Source organism: Cnephaeus nilssonii, assembly GCF_951640355.1.
Source record: "Cnephaeus nilssonii genome assembly, chromosome: 7".
Classification (NCBI taxonomy): Eukaryota; Metazoa; Chordata; class Mammalia; order Chiroptera; family Vespertilionidae; genus Cnephaeus; species Cnephaeus nilssonii.
The window spans coordinates 40,256,011-40,276,624 of NC_137078.1; the positions used below are offsets into that span (position 1 = coordinate 40,256,011).

The 20,614-nt window shown below is 40.0% G+C and overlaps 1 protein-coding gene across 2 annotated transcripts in view; it reads left to right on the top strand.

Moving 5' to 3' along the window:
* COL24A1 (collagen type XXIV alpha 1 chain) overlaps positions 1-20,614 on the top strand; it is a 323,524-nt gene that overhangs the window by 327 nt on the left and 302,583 nt on the right. For both annotated transcript variants that reach the window (XM_079777790.1, XM_079777791.1), the window contains exon 2: positions 10,670-10,731. In XM_079777790.1, the coding sequence (XP_079633916.1) occupies positions 10,670-10,731 (62 nt within the window). The remainder of the gene's footprint in view (positions 1-10,669; positions 10,732-20,614) is intronic.

Consider the following 20,614-nt stretch of genomic DNA (forward strand, 5'->3'; position numbering starts at 1 on the left):
GAACGCTTGTTGGCCCGGGTCCCGACGCGGGCGGCAGCGGCTCCCGCAGCTCCGGAGCTGGGCTCGGACCCCCGCCCGCCCGCGCTCCGGGCCGCCCTCGCGCCCTCCTTCCCTTCGCCTCCCTCGGGGCCCTGGCTGAGCGCCTGCTTCCCCGCGGCGCTCCTCCCGGCGTCCCGCCTGGGGATCGCCGGGGCGTTCGCGGGACCCTGGGCACTGTGCGCTCAGCCTGGGGAGTGCGGCACGGGCCGGGGGCAGGGTTGCGGGATGGGAAAGGGGGTGCCCGCAGAATGTCGGGCATCGGGGCACTGCTAAACCCACGGGGCTCAGGCAATCGCCTCTGGTCCCTAAGAGGCCAACGAACGCGCTGCACATCGGGGGCCGGGGCTGCGCCGGGATCACTGGCGTGTTTCAGGGGAAGGGGCTGGACGCGGGGGGTGGGGGGACTGCTCCTCACCGGAGTTGTTCACGGGGACCCTCCTGTCTGCACCCCACTTCCTCTTTGGGCGCTGTACCTGCTCCCACCTCCTCACGGGGAAAAGAGCGTTGGTGGGGAGGAGGGTGCACGGCCTGGGCTGGCTGCCCGGGACCCTCTGGAGGAGGTCAGTGGGGGATGCAAGTTTGTTTCTGGTTCCCGCGGGCGGAAGGGACGGAGTGGCTGGTCTTCTCCGCCTGGAGGCTGCCCCGGAGGAGAGTAGGTGGGAGGGGGGCAGGGGGCGGAACTGACGGTGGCTACTCCGGGCCGGCGGAGGCGGGGTGCGGGGAAAGACCGCCTTGTGGCAGTGTTTGTATGAACATGTGCTGGCCAGCCGCGTGCGCCCAGCCCGGCTGAGGCGGGCGCGCTCTGTCCTCTGACCTCCGGCTTCCAGACAGACGCGGATGCGCCTCCCCACGCGCCCGCGGGCAGATGAATTGGAGAGGAGTCACCTCCGCCACCCGGTGCGTGCGGCGAGGTGCCGGGCCCGGGAGACCCGCGTCCAAGAAGAGATCGGGCTCTTCCAGTAGCCTTCCCAGAGAGGCTCACGCAGGTCCCACCGGGTGCCCAGGCATGTTTCCCGTCACTTTCCTAGATGAAAGCCCCTCTGCATAGATCGGCAGGGAAACCGAGGCCGGGTGTGGGGCGGGAGGGCCCAGCGGACCCCTTGGGATAGGTCGCATCTTCCAGCTGATCTGGCCCCTGGAATCCGAATGAGGCTCAGGCTCCTGCAGGTCCAGAACCCAGGAGCGGCTGGGTGAGGCCCTCCATCTGGAAGCTTCCCGGTCCATCCCTGTGCCCTCCTTGCCCTCCCTGCCAGCTCCCCCTCTCCCGAGGGCTTTCCCATGCCATTGAGCAAGGCCTAGTGGCTGACTAATATTCCCCTTGGTAGTGACCAACCTTGCGGATTAAAGCAGATCTTCTGCTCCTGGCCTCTCTGTCTTGTCTGGTTTACACTTCCCTCCCAGACGCTCCCAGAAAAGGCCCTGCATAAATTCTTGGGCAGTTTGGGGTTTGTAAATTGGGTCCAGATGATTGGGGGGAGGGAGGCAGAGAAACCAAACAGAATGGATTACACCGAGGAACTTCTGAGGAAACATTAGACTATGTGGAACGGGAAAAGAACTCCTGTGAAGAGACTTTGGGGTGGGCAGCAGATCCTGGGTGCTGATCTCCCCTGCCTCCCAGAGGGTCTCTCTGCCAGGGGTCTTGCAGCCTCTTGGACATCCAGTTTGTTCCATTCCAGTTTGTTCCATTCCAGTTGCCAGTGGGGGTGGGCTGAACAGAATTAAGGGTACTCAAGGTTACATCAGATTGCAGCCCCTCACAGCTCCAACCACACACTGCAAGTGGGGAAAAACTATTACTGATTGAGATGAGAAAATTATTTCTTGAAAATATCCAATTTCCATAAAGAATTTAGAGTTCTCAGTTTGAAACACACACACACACACACACACACACACACACACACACTATACCAATAAACCCTATATGGTGGGGACTTGTGAGAAGCAGCTGCTAAGCTAATAATAATGTCAGGTCGCTGAATTAAACCTTAGAGTCCCTAATGAAATCCCTGAGATTTTAAATATTCACCATCTTTTTGTGGTGACATTTTCCAAGAGCGGGAGCAGTATTTTATTATTTATTTATTTTAAATCTTTATTGTTTAAAGTATTACATATGTCTTCTCCCCCCCCCCCCCCATTAACCCTCTCCAGCCCATCCCCACCCCCCAGGCCTTCAACACTCTATTGTCTGTGTCCATGGGTTGTGTATATGCATACAAGGTGTTTGGTTGATTACCTCCCACCCACTCACCTTCCTCCACCTTCCCTCGGAGATTCCACACTCTGGTCCATGCTTCCCTATCTCTGGATCCACTCCGTTCAGTTCATCAGTTTATTTTGTTACTTGGATTTCACCTATGAGTGAGATCATGTGATACTTGTCTTTCTCTGACTGACTTATCTCACTTAGCATGATACTCTCCAGGTCCCTCCACACTGTCTCAAAGGGTAAGAGATTCTTCTTTTTTTTACTGCTGCAAAGAATTCCATGGTATAAATGTACCACAGCTTTTTTATCCACTCATCTACTGATGGGCATTTGGGCTGTTTCCAGATCTTAGCTATTGTCAATTGTGAGGGGCAGTATTTTAAAATCACAATTCTGATTAGTCACCCCCAAACACAGTTTAAAACTGGATCCCTAAAGACATTTTATTTCATGGGGTTGCTTTCAGATGGGTTACTTAATGTGAACTGTGGAATTAATAAAAAGGAAACTAAAACCAAAAGTCAGTGTTAGATACATTCATTTAACATATGATTGGAAAGTCTCCCAGGCAGGCTATTATGATACTTAACGGGTTTCTATAACCAAAAGGAGGATTGGATATAAAATCTATTTCCTAGCTGGCATGAAATTCTGTTGTTGTTTTTTAAATTTGCTTGGTTATGTTTTTATTCAAGTAAATGTTTAAAATAAACTGTTGTCTCAGGGAGAGGAATTGTAATTTATGGACAATGATTTTGAATGTTGTTTAGACATCCTACTTGGTAGCCTGTGAAATTATAGGGAAAATACAAATTTTATTAATGAGAATTACAATAGCTGTGCTAGATTCCTTGTCGAGCTTTTAAACTATGACATATTTTATAATTTGTAATTCTGAATGAGAAGACCATTTCATTTTCATTCTCATAAAAAGCTAATATTATCTGTTATTCATTCACTCATTTATTCAACAAATGTTTACTGAGCTCCAGTTATGTGCCCAGCATGGTTCTAGGCAGAAGGGATAGAAACACAATTGCTACCCTCCCAACATGCCCATTTTAGTATAGGAAACAGAAAATGAAACAACCAAGTTTAAGAAAATAAAATAAGGTTATATACAAAGAGGACACCTAGCCGTCCTGGGTAGGTGGGAAGAGTAGGGAGGGATAATACTGGAAGGAAAGGCTGACCAAAGGAAATGAAATCTACACTGAGACGTAAGTAGAAAAGGCATAGAACTTTCCAGACAGAGAACAGTAAATGGCTCAAAGGTGAGACAGCACAGTGCATTTGAGGGCCTGAAAGAAATGAAGTTGGTTGGAGCACACATTGAAGGGACCTGGATCTGGAGAGAAACAAAGAGGAAATGTAAAAGGTCTTTAAACCAGGTTACTTTCTTAGATAAACAAATGGAAGTCAGGATGACCTGACTTCTTGATCTTGGGATCAGGGTGCAGGTGGAAGATGCCAGGGAAGTTATATATTTGTTGAAACTCAGTCCACCTGATACCAGTAGATTTATTGACTGATGTAGTCATTCACTTAAAAATCTTTATTTAATAGTAGTATATGCTCAGAATTTTGCTAAGTTAGGCAGCAATCAGTTTAACAATCTCTGTGGTATTATGAGGACAAACTAATTTCAGTGTAGTTTTTTTTCTTCTTTTCTTGCTACTTATTGGACTCTGGGCTTTCTGATCACTTGAAGTTCTTAAGCATTTATCTCTCTGTTCTCATGAATTGCTTGCATGCTTGGAATTTAACCAAAACTTCTAGTATGCGACACACTGGATTAATTATACAAATTCCTATTCAGTTGAATTGATATTCCAAGAAATTTATTGTATATAAGTTACGGACACTTTATTACTTGAATCATTCAACTGCATCCCCAACTGCTGGGATGAGAACTGTTTTTCAGTTATTTGGGGAACAGAGGACAGAAATTTACTATTTCTGGATCTTAGCAGCTAGTAAAGAACAAAATCTGTAAAGCTGTCATGACTTAGAGACGTTTTTGGCTTGTAAACCTAGTGTGGTGGAAATTGTTGAAATTATTGATGTACATCACATGTGTGTGTTTTTCAGATTAGTTCACCCTTTCCAGTTGGTTTAAATGAAAATCACCAACTCATAAAATAAAAGTTTCCTATTCATAGTATTTCGAAAGTCATTCTTACCAGATAAATCCAATCTATGTAGGAATGAGCATCGGTAGTCTGAGGATATATATCATAATACCTGAGGGTCTCATGGGTACCCTAAACAAAAAGATGCCTGGGGTTCCCTAAAGTAACTTAGACCCTTCAGATAAAGAGAAAGTTTAACAGCTCCAAGAATTGTTTAGGGAAGATGCCTTGGATGGCTATTAGTTCCTTAAATACTCTGATTATGGTCTTTGGATATCTACTTCCTGCCTGATCCCCTTTTAGGCCTCACCCCTCACATGTCTGGTTATGTTTTGACTGTGGCTTATCTCAAATTGAAAATGTGGCTAACAGACCAGACATACAGAGTATCTTATATTTTGTTAGATATCCTCATATTAACATCATGGGTTATATTTTCTGAACCTTTATTGAATGTTTGTTACCATATTACTAACTTGTTTTAGACCTGGTTTGATTTTGTTAAATGTTGTGAGTATATGTACTCTGTTACTTTATATTAGTGACACATGCTCCAGACATACAAAAAAGTGAGCAAAACAGATATGCTTTGACTATTTGAAAAAAATATATTTAATACACTAACTAGATTTTGTTAGAGTGATCTAAACATATGGACAAATTAGAAAACTTAGTGGACTATTTTCATTTACTTAAAAGAGTATGGCCAGAACTGTAGCAAGACCTTTCTATATTTGTGGTTAAATAACATAATTTTATGCATAATTTATATAACATCATGCTCTATAATTTTATCTTTGTCCTCTAATGCCAGTATATTAATAGGACCTCACCATACACATGAATTTTAGGGTTTTATATTTAGGATGTAAAATATAAAATTTATATTATGACATTGAATAACAGAAAATTGAAATAACCTGCCCAGGGTCACACAGTGAGTTATGAATAAAACCAGAATTAGTCTTTTCACTCCCAGTCTAGTGTTATTTTCTTAACCATGTTTTTAAAAAATATATTTTTATTGCTTTTTAGAGAGAGAGGAAGGGAGAAGGATAGAGAGATAGAAACATTGATTAGAGAGAAACATCACTGGTCAACTGCCTCTTGCACACCTCCTACTGGGGATCGAGCCAGCAACCCAGGCATGTGCCCTGACCAGGAATCGAACCTGTTCATGGGTTAACATTCAACCACACTGGTCAAACTAACCATTTTCCCCCCCAACAACTTAATATAGTTATAACTTTACTAGTAATTTATTGAAATACTGCAGCATGTCTTAGCACTATATGTACAGCATAAGGAGAGTAGCACAGAACACTGATGCTGCCCTTGACAAGTCTATCACTACCCTTAATGTTTTTACTTTGTAAGTAAATGTAATATCATGGGGAGCAGGTGCGCAAAACCAAACAAATAAACAAGCCCAGCCCAACTCGATATTTCCCAGAAAGCTTGAATCATTAGATATCCATTTTATACAGTGATGGAGTGTGGCTCTTTACCAAACTGATTGTCAATTAAGCTTGCTATGTTCTCTGTGTTCCCACTCAGAGATGAGAAAAACAGTTAAAATGGAAAAAAAAAAAGAAAAAAAGAAGGCTTCCACTAACCCTATCATAGCACATTTCTTAAAAATTATCTTTTTCTTCTTTCTTTACTTTCCCAGGAGTTAAAAAAAAAATAGGTCTATAGGGAAAAATTGAATTCCTCAGTCATTGGAGATGAAAATGGTACTCATTTCCTGTTTAAAAATACTAAGTGTCAATATCATGTAAGAAATGGATAAAAGGTGAAGACCTGTTACTTGCTCAGATATTTACTTAGTAATTATAAAAGGTACAACATATATGGGCTATAATAAAGTTACAATTAAAGCATCAAGAGTATATAGACAGAGGAAAGAGCCAGTCCTCTTTAGGGATGATGGGAAATTTCTTGGAACAGGTGCTGTTTAAATTAGGCTTTGATGAAACCTAACATCCTGACAGGTGGAAACTGAGAGGGCATTTCAGACACTTACACGGTCTGTCCATGGAATAGAGAATAATGTGGAATGGCTGGAACTTTGGGGGTGTGAGGTGTAGTGGGATCTATATTGCTAAAACAAGAAAGTTGGAGCTGAATAAGGGCCTTGAATACCTGGTGAGTAATTTGACTTTTTCTGTTCTTTCTTACTTGGCTATTAGTTTTTGCCATAATCAGAAAAAGAGAAATAAAATCAGTCATTGATCCCCAACTCTCCATTACTCATCAGTTGCAGTACAGAGATACACTTACATAGGGTATGGCTCAACTGATTTGTCACAATTCCCTAAAATCACTTGGTTCAGGGATGATGTGGATGTGTTCATATTTTCCTGCCTCACTCCAGAAATGGACTTGTTAACGTGTGTAGAAAGAACTGTATTTTCTAGTTTTTTCCCCTGAGGTCATTTGGTAAGTCATGGGGTGGCTAAATTGCAAAGTGAATAATGCTGGTTGTTGTACTCTTCATTAGTTAGCTTTATTCTAACTGGAAAAATGCCTGTTGGTTTATTAGCAAGGTCTAAGTGAGCCAGATTTCCTGGGGCAGGTGAGACGTGCTTCTTTTCACATTCCGTTTTCTACTAAAACAGCATAATTCTGATGTGCTCTCCTTTAGCGACTGTAATCCTGAGCCACTCATAATCTCACTGATATATATCATGCCAGTTATTTGTTGAAAATATAAATTTGAAAGGAAAGAGCCTCTTTTTATACAAACTCTAGATCGTATTGGGATCCATCCTAGAGAACCCAGAGAAATCATTTTAATCTCCGGCAGTGGTACTCAATTTTGTTTGTACATTAGAATCAGCTGGGAAGTGTTTAAAAACCCCTGTACTACAGACAAATCAAAATCAGAATCACTTGGGGTGGAGGTAGGACTGGCAGGAACCAAGTATTAGTTTTAAAAACTCTCCAGGTGGTTCTACTGTGTAGCCACGGTGAAAAACAGATCCAAAACGTGTGGGCCTTGCATCACCCCTCCAGTGTCGTCGAAGCCGGAAGAGTGGTCCTCAGAGTGTGATCCCAGTTCAGGGGCATCAGCATTGCCTGGGAACTCATTATAAATGCAAAGTGTTGAGCTGCACCCCAGACCTAGTGAGTCAGAAGATCTCAGGGTGGGGCCCAGCAATCTTTAGCCCTCCAGGTAATTCCCATACACTCTAAAGTTTGAAAACCACCAATATAGAGCAGTAGAAAGGATTTTTTTTTTAAATTAAATAATCTGATTTGCGTCCTGATTTGTAACATGATTTAAGCAAAATTATATTTAAGTATATTTAAAGTACAATGTAACCATAAATAGTAAATGGCCTAAGATGCTTTTCTTAGAGTTTGGTACACACGTAATCTATATTAGAATCACTTAGTTGGAATCATACACATTGTGAGGATCTTCTTCAAATTTATGAATCATCTCTGCGGCGAGGCCCAGAATCTGCATTTGTCACAAGAATCTCAGGTGGTTCTTTGGTAAACAAGCATTTGAAAAGCATTGTTCTAAATGGATTACACCCTGTCTGGGAATATTTTATAGGCTTCATTAAAATACTGTATATGGTTCACTTATTTGCCCATATCAGTTGAAATTTATAACCCTATCTTATAAAAACAGTGCTCTGAACTGAGTATAACCACAGAATGTGCATTTTTCATTTACTAAAAAATGATTAATACCATTTTAATACAAATGTTATTTCCTTTATATCAAGGAGAATAGTATAATTTTATATTGTTGTCTCACTTTGTAAAAGATCATCTTTCTTAGATTAAGAGGCTCTTTATACTAGTTGGTAAAGGTAAACAATTATTGTTGGTAATAGACAATGTACCAATTACTACTAATACACCAGGAACTTAATAAAAATAAAAACTAACTTTCAGAAGGCTCTGTAATCACTCCTTGCAGAATAGTATTTTACAGAAATGTCATTTGAGGAATCCCTGGGTTAGAATACAAAGCAGAATCAGGATCTATATTAGCAAAATTGAAGTAATAAAATATTGTTGTCAGCATGCTCATTAATTTTTAAAATCATCTCTATGATTTTTCATTTGGGAAGTAGATATAGCCAATTCTGAATACTATTCAACAAAATATCAAAAATGTGGTTATACTGAAAAAAATCACAAAATATTTTTACTTAGCTAATCTATATAAATGAAGATTTTGATTTGCAGTGATTGGGTATTGTGCTCACAAATACTACTAATCAAACTGTTCATATTGATATCTACAGGCCATTGCTATTTTCAGAGGCAAAGAATCATGCATCTAGTACAAGTGATTTGAATATGATATTCAAATGGCTTTTATTATAAATTCATATTGATATCTACAGGCCATTGCTATTTTCAGAGGCAAAGAATCATGCATCTAGTACAAGTGATTTGAATATGATATTCAAATGGCTTTTATTATAAATTTCATTTAAAGAATAACTAGTTCCATCAATCTATGGTTAAGTGATTATAAGTTGTGCTTATTTTGTGTAAATTTCTATTACTTTACATAAATTGCATGTATGGTAATTTAACTTAATATAAAATAATTAGCGGCCCGGTGCACGAAATTCATGCACAGGGGTGTGTGTGTCCCTCAGCCCAACGGGCACTCTCTCCAATTGGGGACCCGTCGAGGGATGTCCGACTGCTTGTTTAGGCCCGATTCCGGATCGGGCCTAAACGGGCAGTCGGACATTCCTCTCACAGTCCAGGACTGCTGGCTCCCAACTGCTCGCCTGCCTGCCTTCCTGATTGCCCCTAACCACTTCTGCCTGCCAGCCTGATCACCCCCTAGCCACTCCCCTGCCAGCCTGATTGATGCCTAACTTCTCCCCTGCCAGCCTGATTGCCCCTATCTGCCCTCCCCTGCAGACCTGGTCACCCCTAACTGCCATCCCCTGCAGGCCTGGTCCCCGCAACTGCCCTCCCCTGCAAGCCTGGTCCCCCCCAACTGCCCTTCCCTGCAGGCTTGGTTGCCCCCAACTTTCCTCCTCTGCCAGCCTGGTCACCCCTAACTGCCCTCTCCTGCAGGCTTGATCGCCCCCAACTGCCCTCCTTTGCAGGCCTGGTCCCTCCCAACTGCCCTCCCCTGCTGGCCATCTTGTGGAAGCCATCTTGTGTCCACATGGGGGCAGCCATCTTTGACCACATGGGGGCAGCCATCTTGTGTGTTAGAGTGATGGTCAATTTGCATATTATTCTTTTATTAGATAGGATTAGGTAGGATAGAGGCCTGGTGCACGGGTGGGGGCCAGCTGGCTTGCCCTGGAAGGTGTCCTGGATCAGGGTGGGGGTTCCCTTGGGTCATGGGGCAACCTGGGCAAGGGGCCTGTGGTGGTTTGCAGGCTGGCCATGCCCCCCCGGCAACCCAAGTGGAGGTCCTGGTATCTGGGATTTATTTATCTTCTATAATTGAAACTTTGTAGCCTTGAGAGGAGGCAGGGCAGGCCAGGGCAGGCGGAAAGCTTGGCTTCCTCCATTGCCGGGGAAACCCAAGCCTCCTGCTCGCTCCATGGCCGCAGCCATCTTGGTTGGGTTAATTTGCATACTTGCTCCTGATTGGCTTGTGGGTGTGGCTTGTGGGCGTAGCAGAGGCACAGTCAATTTGCATATTTCTCTTTTATTAGATAGGATATAATGATGATAATAATAATGTCACCTATACATTTATTGAGTGCTTCCCATGTGCCAGGTACTGTTTTCTGTGCTACACATGACGTTTTCCAGTTAATCTTCAAAACACCTTATCAGATAGATTTAATAGATGAAGAAACTGAGGCACAGAGCAATGAAAAGTGAATAATGTGCCCTAGCCGGTTTGGCTCAATGGATAGAGCGTTGGCCTGAGGACCAAAGAGTCCCAGGTTTGATTCGGTCAAGGGCACGTACCTCGGTTGCAGGCTCCTCCCCAGCCTGGGTGCTGGTGGGGGCGTGTGCAGGAGGCAACCAATCGATGTGTTTCTCTCACATCGATGTTTCTCTTGTCTCTCTCTCTCTCTTCTACTCTCTCTAAAAATCAATTGAAAACTATCCTCGGGTGAGGATTAACCAAAAAAATAAAAAAAGTGAATAATGCTGGAACTTAAATCCAGAACCCTTGCCCCTAATTGATGAATATTAAAATATACCGTGTTAATTAAAATAGCTTAATTATTAATCTTGTACTATAGCTTGTTTTGTATTTTATATGGTTTATAGGTTGTAAAATGTCCAATTAAGTTTTTCCCAATTACTTTTCTTTTCTTAGGAAACTGCTTCCTTTTATTGTGCTATGTGTGGCAGGGGCTGCTGTTCATGCACAAGAACAAGGTAAGAAGGTCACCTTGTTGCATATTTGCTTATAGAAAAATTCTGTTCTCAGCAAAAGCACTTGAGCTTAAAGTCACCATAACCTTAAATTTAACAGTAAATAATAAAAAATTCTACCCAGCACAGTGAGATTGTAAGGATGAAGAAACCAATGTTGGGGGAAATATGACCTTTAAGAAATTTCTCAGATCTTCCGTCTGTAAAATTGCTTACATTTTTAAGCAAACTCTCTATAAAAGGGAAGTTTTGTACAGTAAAAAGGCTTTGCTTGTGACTTCATTGTAAGTGGGAGTTCTTGGGGGTGGCAAACTGTGCCTGAATTACCTTTGCACTTCTTGAAATAACACAAGCACATACTAAATGTTCCCTCTAGATTTACATCATTAAGAAACAAAATAAAATTTGCATACCAGTGGGCTTGGGATTTTATTTAATTCAAATGGAGAGGTTTGGAAAATAGTTCAATGTTTTGTTTTGTTTTTGTTTGCAAGCTAGTTGCTCTGGTAATATGGTGATAAGAGTTTCAGGAATCTGTACCCTCATTTATTCATTTATTAAACAACATTTTAAAAGTATCTTCCACATTTGCCACATAAAATCCTAATTGCTAATAATTGAAATATGAATAAGATAACATCTCTAGCCCAGTCAGTGTGGCTTAGTGGTTGAGTGCTGACCCCTGACCCAAGAGGTCACCAGTTCGATTCCCATCAGGGCACATCCCCAGTAGGGGGCATGCAGGAGACAACCAATTGATGTTCCTCTCTCATCGCTTTTACTAGTTCTCTATCTCTCTCTCTTCCTCTTTCTCTAACAAATCAATAAAAACATTAAAAAAAAAAAGCTAAAGTAAGAGAGAAAAACCCTGAAATTGTCTTGGATCTACAGGTAATATCACTATGCCCACCCCCCTCTCCATTTTTTTCTCTTCAGCCTTTTATCAGCAGCATGGCCAATTTATTCATTATGACAGAACTAACTTTTCAATTCAATGAACCACTTGTGAATTTAGTCAATCAACCAAATAACTGTAAAAAAAATGACAAGTAAACAAAGACAAATAAATGAAATACATGCAGGTAGAGAGAAGGCACAAAGGAAGCAGTGGTGCTCTATCTGATTGACCAAACTGAAAAGTGGATAGATAAATACTCTGTCAAATAGCACATCGTTGAATTAAAGTGTCTTGAAAGGCATTTTATAATTCTCTTTTATGGGGAAAAAGTATGAGCTCACATGTCACATGTAACTTCATACAATATTATTCTTGACCAAGTCATTTCTGATACTTTACTTTGCTTCAAGTAGTCATGAAGAGGAGAGAAACTATATCTCTTAATTTCTTATTATTACTATTATATAGTTTCTGAAATTTATTATGTACCAGCCACTGTGGTAGCAGAATATATATTTTCTTCACCACTACCTCATTACAAGTTTTTTATAATTATGCCCATGATAGAACTTCTGAAACCAAGATTAGGGTAAATAAAAGTAACTACCCTAAGGGTTACATGCTAATAATGGAAGAATCAAGATTTGAGATCAGGTATTTTGACTGTAACATGTACAAATTCTTTAAAAAATGAAGGAGGGCAAGTATTATAGATAAAGAAACTGAGGTTGAAAGAAGGGTCTTGCCCAGGCTCAGACAGCTAAGACTGGAATCTATGTCCATCTCTGTCAACAACAACAACAAAATTCCACTACACAGCCCATTGCATCACAATTGCCACCATCTGATGTTATGAGTTTAATAATTCACAAAATGTATCATAATTAAAATATTAAAAATATAGGCAAAGAAAGATATAAGTACTAGTAAAGGTGAATATTTGTGAATAGATTAAATGAAAGATATCTTTCAACCTTAAGGTTTTATTTGTGGAATACAAAATGTACTCTTTTATTTCAGGGTGAACATCATAATTATTAGGGTTTTTTTTTTTTATAACCATAAACTTTTATTGTGAGTTCTTAACAGAAAGAAAAACTTTTGAAAACTTCTTTGACTTTAGAAAATTGGATACTTTTGAGCATAAAAAAGAAATGAAAATAATAGTATGATATCAGAAACATAGAAGTACTTTTTTCCTAAAATAGATGTTTTTTGTTAAGTTGGCATCATACAAAAATGTAACATTTAATCAGGAGATTAGAAAAACATTTGCAGAGAAGTTGTGGTTTTATAAATATCACAAATATTATTTGCAACCTTAATTTAATACTGCTGAATATATCCATTTGAGCTAATGACAATCCCAAATTAGACTTCTCAGAAATAAATATATTTATACTTATGAGCATTTTTGAAACTTAAAAAAAGGTCAAAGTAATACAAGTATATTTTTATTTTTATTGTTAATCCTTACCCAAGGATATTTTTTCAATGATTTTTAGAGAGAGTGGAAGTAGATAGAGAGAGAAACATCAATGTGAGAGAGACACATAGATTGGCTGCATTCCAGGGATGGAGTCTGAAACAGAGGTACGTGCCCTTGACCAGAATTGGACCCAGGATCCTCCAGTCTGTGGGCTGACGCTCTATCCGCTGAGCCAAACTGGCTAGGGCTACAAGCATATTTTTAAAAGTCAAGTTTTACCACAAAACATAAAGCAACAAATAGTATCCCTTGATCTTACCCACTCCTTCAATCCTTTACCCAAACTCTCTTTTAGCACCTCTTAGCTTTAACCACCATATCCTACATAATAAAATGGTAATATGTAAATTACCATCACTCCGCTACGCCCACGATTGGGCCAGCAGGAGGCGCAGGGGGCGGGACTCAGGGTGGCCGGGGTAGCTGATTGGGCCAGCAGGACGCTGAGCTCGCGGCGCCACTGGCGCCCCGAGCTCAGCGTCTGTACCATGGCTGCCGGAGGCTTTCGGAAGGCCTGGGGCACCGGAGGACAGCCAGCCCGCTGGTGCACCAGGTGCATGATTAAATCATGCACTGGGCCTCTAGTTTCTCAATAATATGCTTATATATTATTTTGACTTCCTATTTATGATATTGAAGTTTTCACAATTTTATACTATTATATGCCTCCTTTCCCCCACATTCTTTCTATTCTCAGTATAACTTTATCAAAGTTTTTGGTTAAATTAATATTTATATTTTACCTTACTATGACCATGTATTTTTTTTTTACCACTGAGCCATGCATTCATATTTTCTTTCCTGCACAGCATTTTTTGTTTGTTTTGTGTTCTGTGTCACTATCACTAATACGTCTCAGCTACTCCAAAAGAATTCTAAAATTTCTTTGAAAAATGCTTTCCAAAACATACACCAAATACTCTAATCATTTTTTTTTACTCTGAGATAGTTCATCTGGAAGCTAAAATTCTCCTGTTCTACTATGGATTGATAGTCTCTACATTTCCTGTAGAGCTGGTTTCTCTCATCTGTGTTCTATTCAGTGTCTTAGAAATCAGATTTTTAAAAAAGAATCTTTATTGTTGAAAGTATTACATATGTCCCCCTGTTTTCCCCATTGACCCCTTCTTGCCCATCCCCCCAGGCCTTAGCCACACTATTGTCTGTGTCCATGGTTTAGGCATATATGTATACAAGTTTTTTGGTTGATCTCTTCCCATCCACCCACCCACCACCAGATTTTTCTTTTTCATCATCTGTTTTCTTATTTGAGTGGAGCATAACACCCAATAGCATCCTGAAAATGTGTACTTAGGTGGTGCATTTTGTACCATTGTATTTCTGAGAATGTGTTTATTTCACCCACGTGCTTGAGGGTAGTTTGGTAGAGTATATAATTTTAGGCTGTAAATAGTTTTCTTCTCTCAGAATTTTAAAAACTTTCATCTATTGTCTTTTGGCTTTTCATCTGTTGAAATCTAATATTATATGAATTCTTGATTCTTTGTATGTGAGCATTCTATTTTCCTCTTTAAACCCTTACGATAATCTATTTGTCCTTGATATTTTTATATTACAATAGTGTACCTTGGTACTGGTCTTTTTCAGTTTATTGTGCTGAGCACTCAGTCGGTCCTTTCAATGTGAAAACATCTTGAATTTTCTTGTAATTTTCTCTTGTCAGTTCTTTCTCTCTGACATATTTAATTGTGCTTTCTGCAAATTCTGTTGGTCAGATATTGGATCTTGTGGATTGAGCTCCTTATTTTTAGCTTTTATTTTCCCATCTTTGTTTTTTATTCTATTATATATTATTTCCATGAATCACTATTGCAAACATTTAAATTTTTTTATTTCTGCTGTGTTTCAATTTTTAAGATTGTTCTCACTTCAGTTATCCCCCCTTTTTTAAAAAAATAGTATCTTGTTCTTTTTTCTTTAATGCAATATCTACTCTGCAGATGAGAATAAATTTTTTTGAATTGTTTTTCTTCCTTCACTGTCTTTGTCTTTTACACATTTTAACTTTTATGTTGGAAATGTTCTTTATATGTCTGTTGTACTTGTGTTATCCCTGAAAAGTAAGGTACTAGAAATATACTTGGAAACTCTGTTTGCATGGGTAGGCTTGTTAACTGCTGTATTTTACAAAGAGGGTGATGAGGTAGGTCTTATCTGACTATCATGTTGGACCACAAATGTCTAGAGCTGTACAGTTTCCTTAGAGAAGAATCCTCCAATATCTTACTTGTAGAATATAATCCTGGTTGCCACTGTTATTAAAGTTAAGTGATATAAAGAGATTCTTATGGGGTTCTGTGCCGAGCCAGCTCAGCCAGGTTCGGTGAGCCTGAAAGGGGGTGGTGAAGGATTGAGAAAAGACAGACAAGAGAATAAAGCTGGGTCTAGGTGGGACGTTGTCCTCTCTGATGGAGAGCTAGCAACAGCGCCACAGCCTGTAAGCCTAGTCTTTATTTTATAGCCAGATTCCACAGGGCAAAGTAAGGGCATCGTCAAGATGTTTACAACATTCTCATGGGTTTCGAATCTACTCAATTACATGCACCTGATCAAGCTTTGTTTACTTGCTGCACCTACCACAGCCTATATCACTCAGCCGCGTGGGACCACAGGTTCGGACCATAGGTTCAAGCTTACAACTATAGCCTTTGGCTATAATTGTGCTGGTCGGGCTTTGCCCTCCAAGCTGGGACTTGCAAGTGGCTTTGCCACAAGAGGACTGTGCCCTCTTATTAGTCCGAGGCTTGAACCTGTCCAAACGCTGCAGCAGCTCTCCACGGGGTCCAAAGAGGGCTGTCTCACCAGTTAGTATGTAGATTTTACCCAAATCCCCTTATTCTCATTATGGTGCTTCTCTTCTATATTCTGCCATGATTGTTTCGGTGTTTCTACTTTAGTCTTCTGTTACGTTCTCAAAGCTTCTTATTTAGACTTTCAACTCTCCCTTCTTCCCTCATTTGAAGCCCCAGTGCCTCTCTCCTGATATCAATGATTTGGTGCCTTCAATTCTTGAGCCTTTTCAGGAATTTTCTATGTGAATTGTCCTGCCTGTCATTAACACCCGCCTCTGTAAGCCCTAGTGTTCAGTTTTTTCAGCTATGGTAACTACTTCATTTGCTTTTCATCTTTTAAAACTTTGTTGATATCTCTTACTTGCTATTGTCTCTTCTACCCATTTACTTTGCCCCATGTACTTTGAAACCACATTTCCCTGTTCTCATTTTAGTGAGATTTTAAGACTGAGCAATGATAAACATCTGTTATTTGCCATGTTTTTAGTTACTCCTTTAAGTTTTAACACAGCTAAGAAAACCATTTTAACTATACTATTAATAAATATAAATTTTGTTTTTGTTTTATAACCACGTTTTAGATATAACTTAATGAATCAATGATTTTACTTCAAGAAAGAAATGAATTCTATAAAGCTGTTTCCTGAGCATTTGACAGATATAGATCCCTTTTCTTATCACATACAGTCTACTTTCCTTAGCACTCTGCCACTGTTGGTGGGCTCGCTGCCAGTGAGATTGGCATAGCTGCAGCGCCTCTACATGATAACTTACACCATGCGAGATGTGGAGCTCATTCTCAGCATACACAGCTTTCTCAGGTTCATGATCCCAAGGTATGAAAACCACATGTGTAGAAATCCTTATGTGTAGAAATCCTTATGTGTAGAATACTCGTCTCCAGAAGAGTATTTCCTGTGAAAATTAATTCAAAATGTGTTTATTGTTAACAGAGAAGCAGCTCATTCTAGCTGCAGTTACTCCAAGTATTTTCTGCCAAAACCCATTATGGACACTTAATTAAAAATTTTAAATGTAGGTTAAAGCTTCATTTCTCATTTTATAAATAGGTTGGCTTTTATGTCTTTAACCAGAATAGATGTGCTATTTACATTAAGAATAACTTAAGGATGTGAGGGTGATCTGGCTGCAACATCTGTCACCCCATTGATCGCCAGATTTAATTTGGCTGATCTGGCTGGCTAGGTGGGTGTCCCCCTCCTCCCTCACTGATCCATGTGTCTCCCTATCCCTCCCAAAGCTGCGTGCTCAGTGGAAGGGACAACCTTCCCCGCAGAGGAGAGGACCTGTCTTCAGTCAAGGGTATACGAGTAGCTGCGCTCCCCTACTAGAACCTCCAAACAAGCTCTCAAAAATAATTTAAAGTCACAATTTCCACTTTTTACATAACCAGTGTGACAGCTGTGCTAAAGCACAGGTGCTTTGCAGCCAGAAGCCTGGGTTTGTGTCTAGGGTCCCATGCTTACTAGCTATGTGACTTTGAGCAAGTACCTAAAATACCCTGAGCTTCATTGTTAGCAACTCTAAAATGAAGATAATAGTTGTTGTTCAAATATGGTTGTTGTGTGGACCAAATGAAATAACACATGTAAAGTGCTCAGTGTATGCCTGTAACATGATGAACATACAATAAATTTTAATAGAAAAGAAAGGAATACTTCAGATCCTTTTCCCCTCCATATACTCATAATACTGAAAAAATAAAATAAAAGTGTTGGTTTTAAATAACATTCTTTAGTTCCTTAACTCAGTGAGCTAGCATCCAGGAAGTCTTAATTCTGGCAATGACCAACTATTGTGTTTTGACTACACAGAACAAAAGAAAGTGGATTTGGGGCAATTACCTAAATAATTTAGTCAATTTGAATAAATGTGCAAGGAAAGGAAAAGTATATTGAGGCCTGTATAATCTTTATTGTTTACAATGTTGGTAATTTTATTTTAAACAATCATTTTATTTTTTTCCTTTCCTACAAGCTAGAAAGAATATAGCTTTGGAGCTTAATTGATTCAGATATATGACAATTTTTAACAATGAGGATTGATTAATATTAAGTGCTATATTTTATTAATTTAGTTCTTTAATAATAAATTAACACTGTAATTTATTAAACTCTGCTAAGTGTTATTCTGTACATTTTATTTAAAATTGGATAATTTTTTAAAAAGTCTTTTAAACTATCAATTACTAAGAAATGTAAAAAAAACTTACATTTTTGAGGGGTAAACTTAGTACTTTCCTTGATACTCCTACTTGCAATAAAATATTGTTGGTATTGACAGGTAAAATGGTTCTTTAGTTTTCTGTACTTGTAAAGCAAGTGTTACCATTTGTTCTCCTGTATCTATTTCTTTAGCCATATGCTATACTCTACTACAGAGTCAATTATATACCAACTGGATTTAGAGTAAAATACAAATACTTGAGTATGAGTCATAGTTTTATTATATGCTGAGACTTGATTTCTCCTTTTTCCCTCTCTCTCTTTCTTTTACCCATCCTTGCTCACTTCCTTCCTCTCCCCATTTTCTTTCTTTCTCTCCTTCCACCTCCCTCTCTACTTTCCTCTTTCTTTAATTCTAACTAGTGATAATATATCAATGCTACTAACTATGAAGTTTCAAATGAAAGACAAGCAAGGTTGGAAGGCCTATATCTCAGCATTAGCCTTGCGGGCTTAGAAGATTGATTTTAATTGCACACTAAGAGGAACTATTTGTCATTAGTGTATAACAAAACAACAAACAAAAATTTCATTGGAGGCTTTAAGAGGAGGTAACACTTGAACTGAGTCTTATGAGTAAAGTTGGAATGAAGGGATATACTTAGTGGGGGTCTGAAAGATCGGAATTTAAAAATCACAGATAAGCATTGAGGTGGTAAGAAATTCAAGGAAAATCAGTATCAAGAGTGAAGAATGCCATGGAGTGAAAAGATATATCATTAAAAGGGTAAATATATAAGGGCTAGTGTAAATTAGGAAGGGAGTCCCCAAGACCATGATTACTTCTTACACTAAATGCAAGTTTGAGGGTCCCCAAGAGCACCTTTAGGCTCAATAATTCTCTAGAAGGATTCATGGAGCTCAGTGAAATCTGTTATACTCATAGTTGTGGTTTATTACAGAAAAGGATACAAATTAAAATCAGCCCCAGGGAGAAACCCCTGGAGCAGGGTCTGGGAAAGTCCCACATGTGGAGCTTCCAGTTGTCCTCATCCAGGGAATCATGGCCAGTGCCAACTTTCCCAGCAAAACTATGTGACAGTGTGCATGGAATATTGCCAACCGGTGAAGCTCACCTGAGAACTCTTGTCCAGAGTCTTTTTTGGTTTGTTAATCATCACCCAATGACATATTTTTATTAATATTTAGAGAGAGAGGAGGAAGGGGAGAGAGAGATAGACAGACTAGACACACACACACACACACACACACACACACACACACAGAGAGAGAGAGAGAGAGAGAGAGAGAGAGAGAGAGAGAGAGAGGCATCAATGTGAGAGAAATATCTATCGGTTACTCTGATACATGCGATGAACCTGCAACCTTTTGGTGTGTGGGATGATGCTCCAACCAGCTGAGCCACCCAGCCAGTGCTTGTCCAGCATCTTTGCTGCGGCTCTGTCATATAGACATGGTCAATTGCTCATGTAGCTGATCTCAGTCTCCAGTCCCTCTGGAGGTTGAACTGATACCACATGACCCAAAGCCTTCATCATAAATTCCATTGTTAGACTATCTGGTATGGCCCAAGGCCCTCAGGTAAACAAAGATATTTATCAGGCAAGACATTCAAGGGCTTGTAGATTCCTTCCCAGGAGCTGAGGGCCAAGACAGGACTGTTTTTTGGGCAAGTTTAAATTCTTTACTACACATGTAGCATGTAGGATTGGGTGCCATAGAGGAAAGGGTGGAAAACAAGGGTTTGAAAAAGTGGAATCAGGAGCGGGGCGGGGCGGGGGGGCGGGGGAGGCGAGGAGAGGGGAATAATTAGGGCACATCTTTAATATTGTCAACAATAAATAAAAAGAATTTTAAAGATGGGGGCCCTAATGATTCACTCACATTACTTGACAGTTTTGCAATAAGGCTACCAACTCACAGTTATAAGTGCTAATTTAAGAAGTTATAACTCCTTAAATGTGTTAATCTGCTCAGCCTCATAAACTATATCATAGGCACACACACAATTTCATGCAAAAAAATGCAAAAATTATTTTAGAATGAAGTAATAATCTTTTAATCAGGGAGTGAGATGATAGAAAGTAGTAAAAATATTTTTTTAAAAAATATATTTTGATGATTTCAGAGAGGAAGGGAGAGGGAGAGAGGTAGAAACATCAGTGATGAGGGAGAATCAGTGATCGGCTGCCTCCTGCATACCCCACACGAGGGATCAAGCCCACAACCCTGGGCATGTGCCCTGACCCGGAACCTTGACCTCCTGGTTCATAGGTCTATGCTCAGCTCAACCACTGAGCTGTAAAGGCTGGAGCAAAGTAAGATAAAGTGGGATAAAATGAAAGGAAATGAGATCAGAGAGGTGAGAAGGGAACTGATAACATAGGTTTCACACACCATGTGAAGAATTTGGGTTGTATTTTTAGTGTAATAGGAAGCCATTGGAGAATTTTGTTCAGGAGAGTGGCGTGATATAATT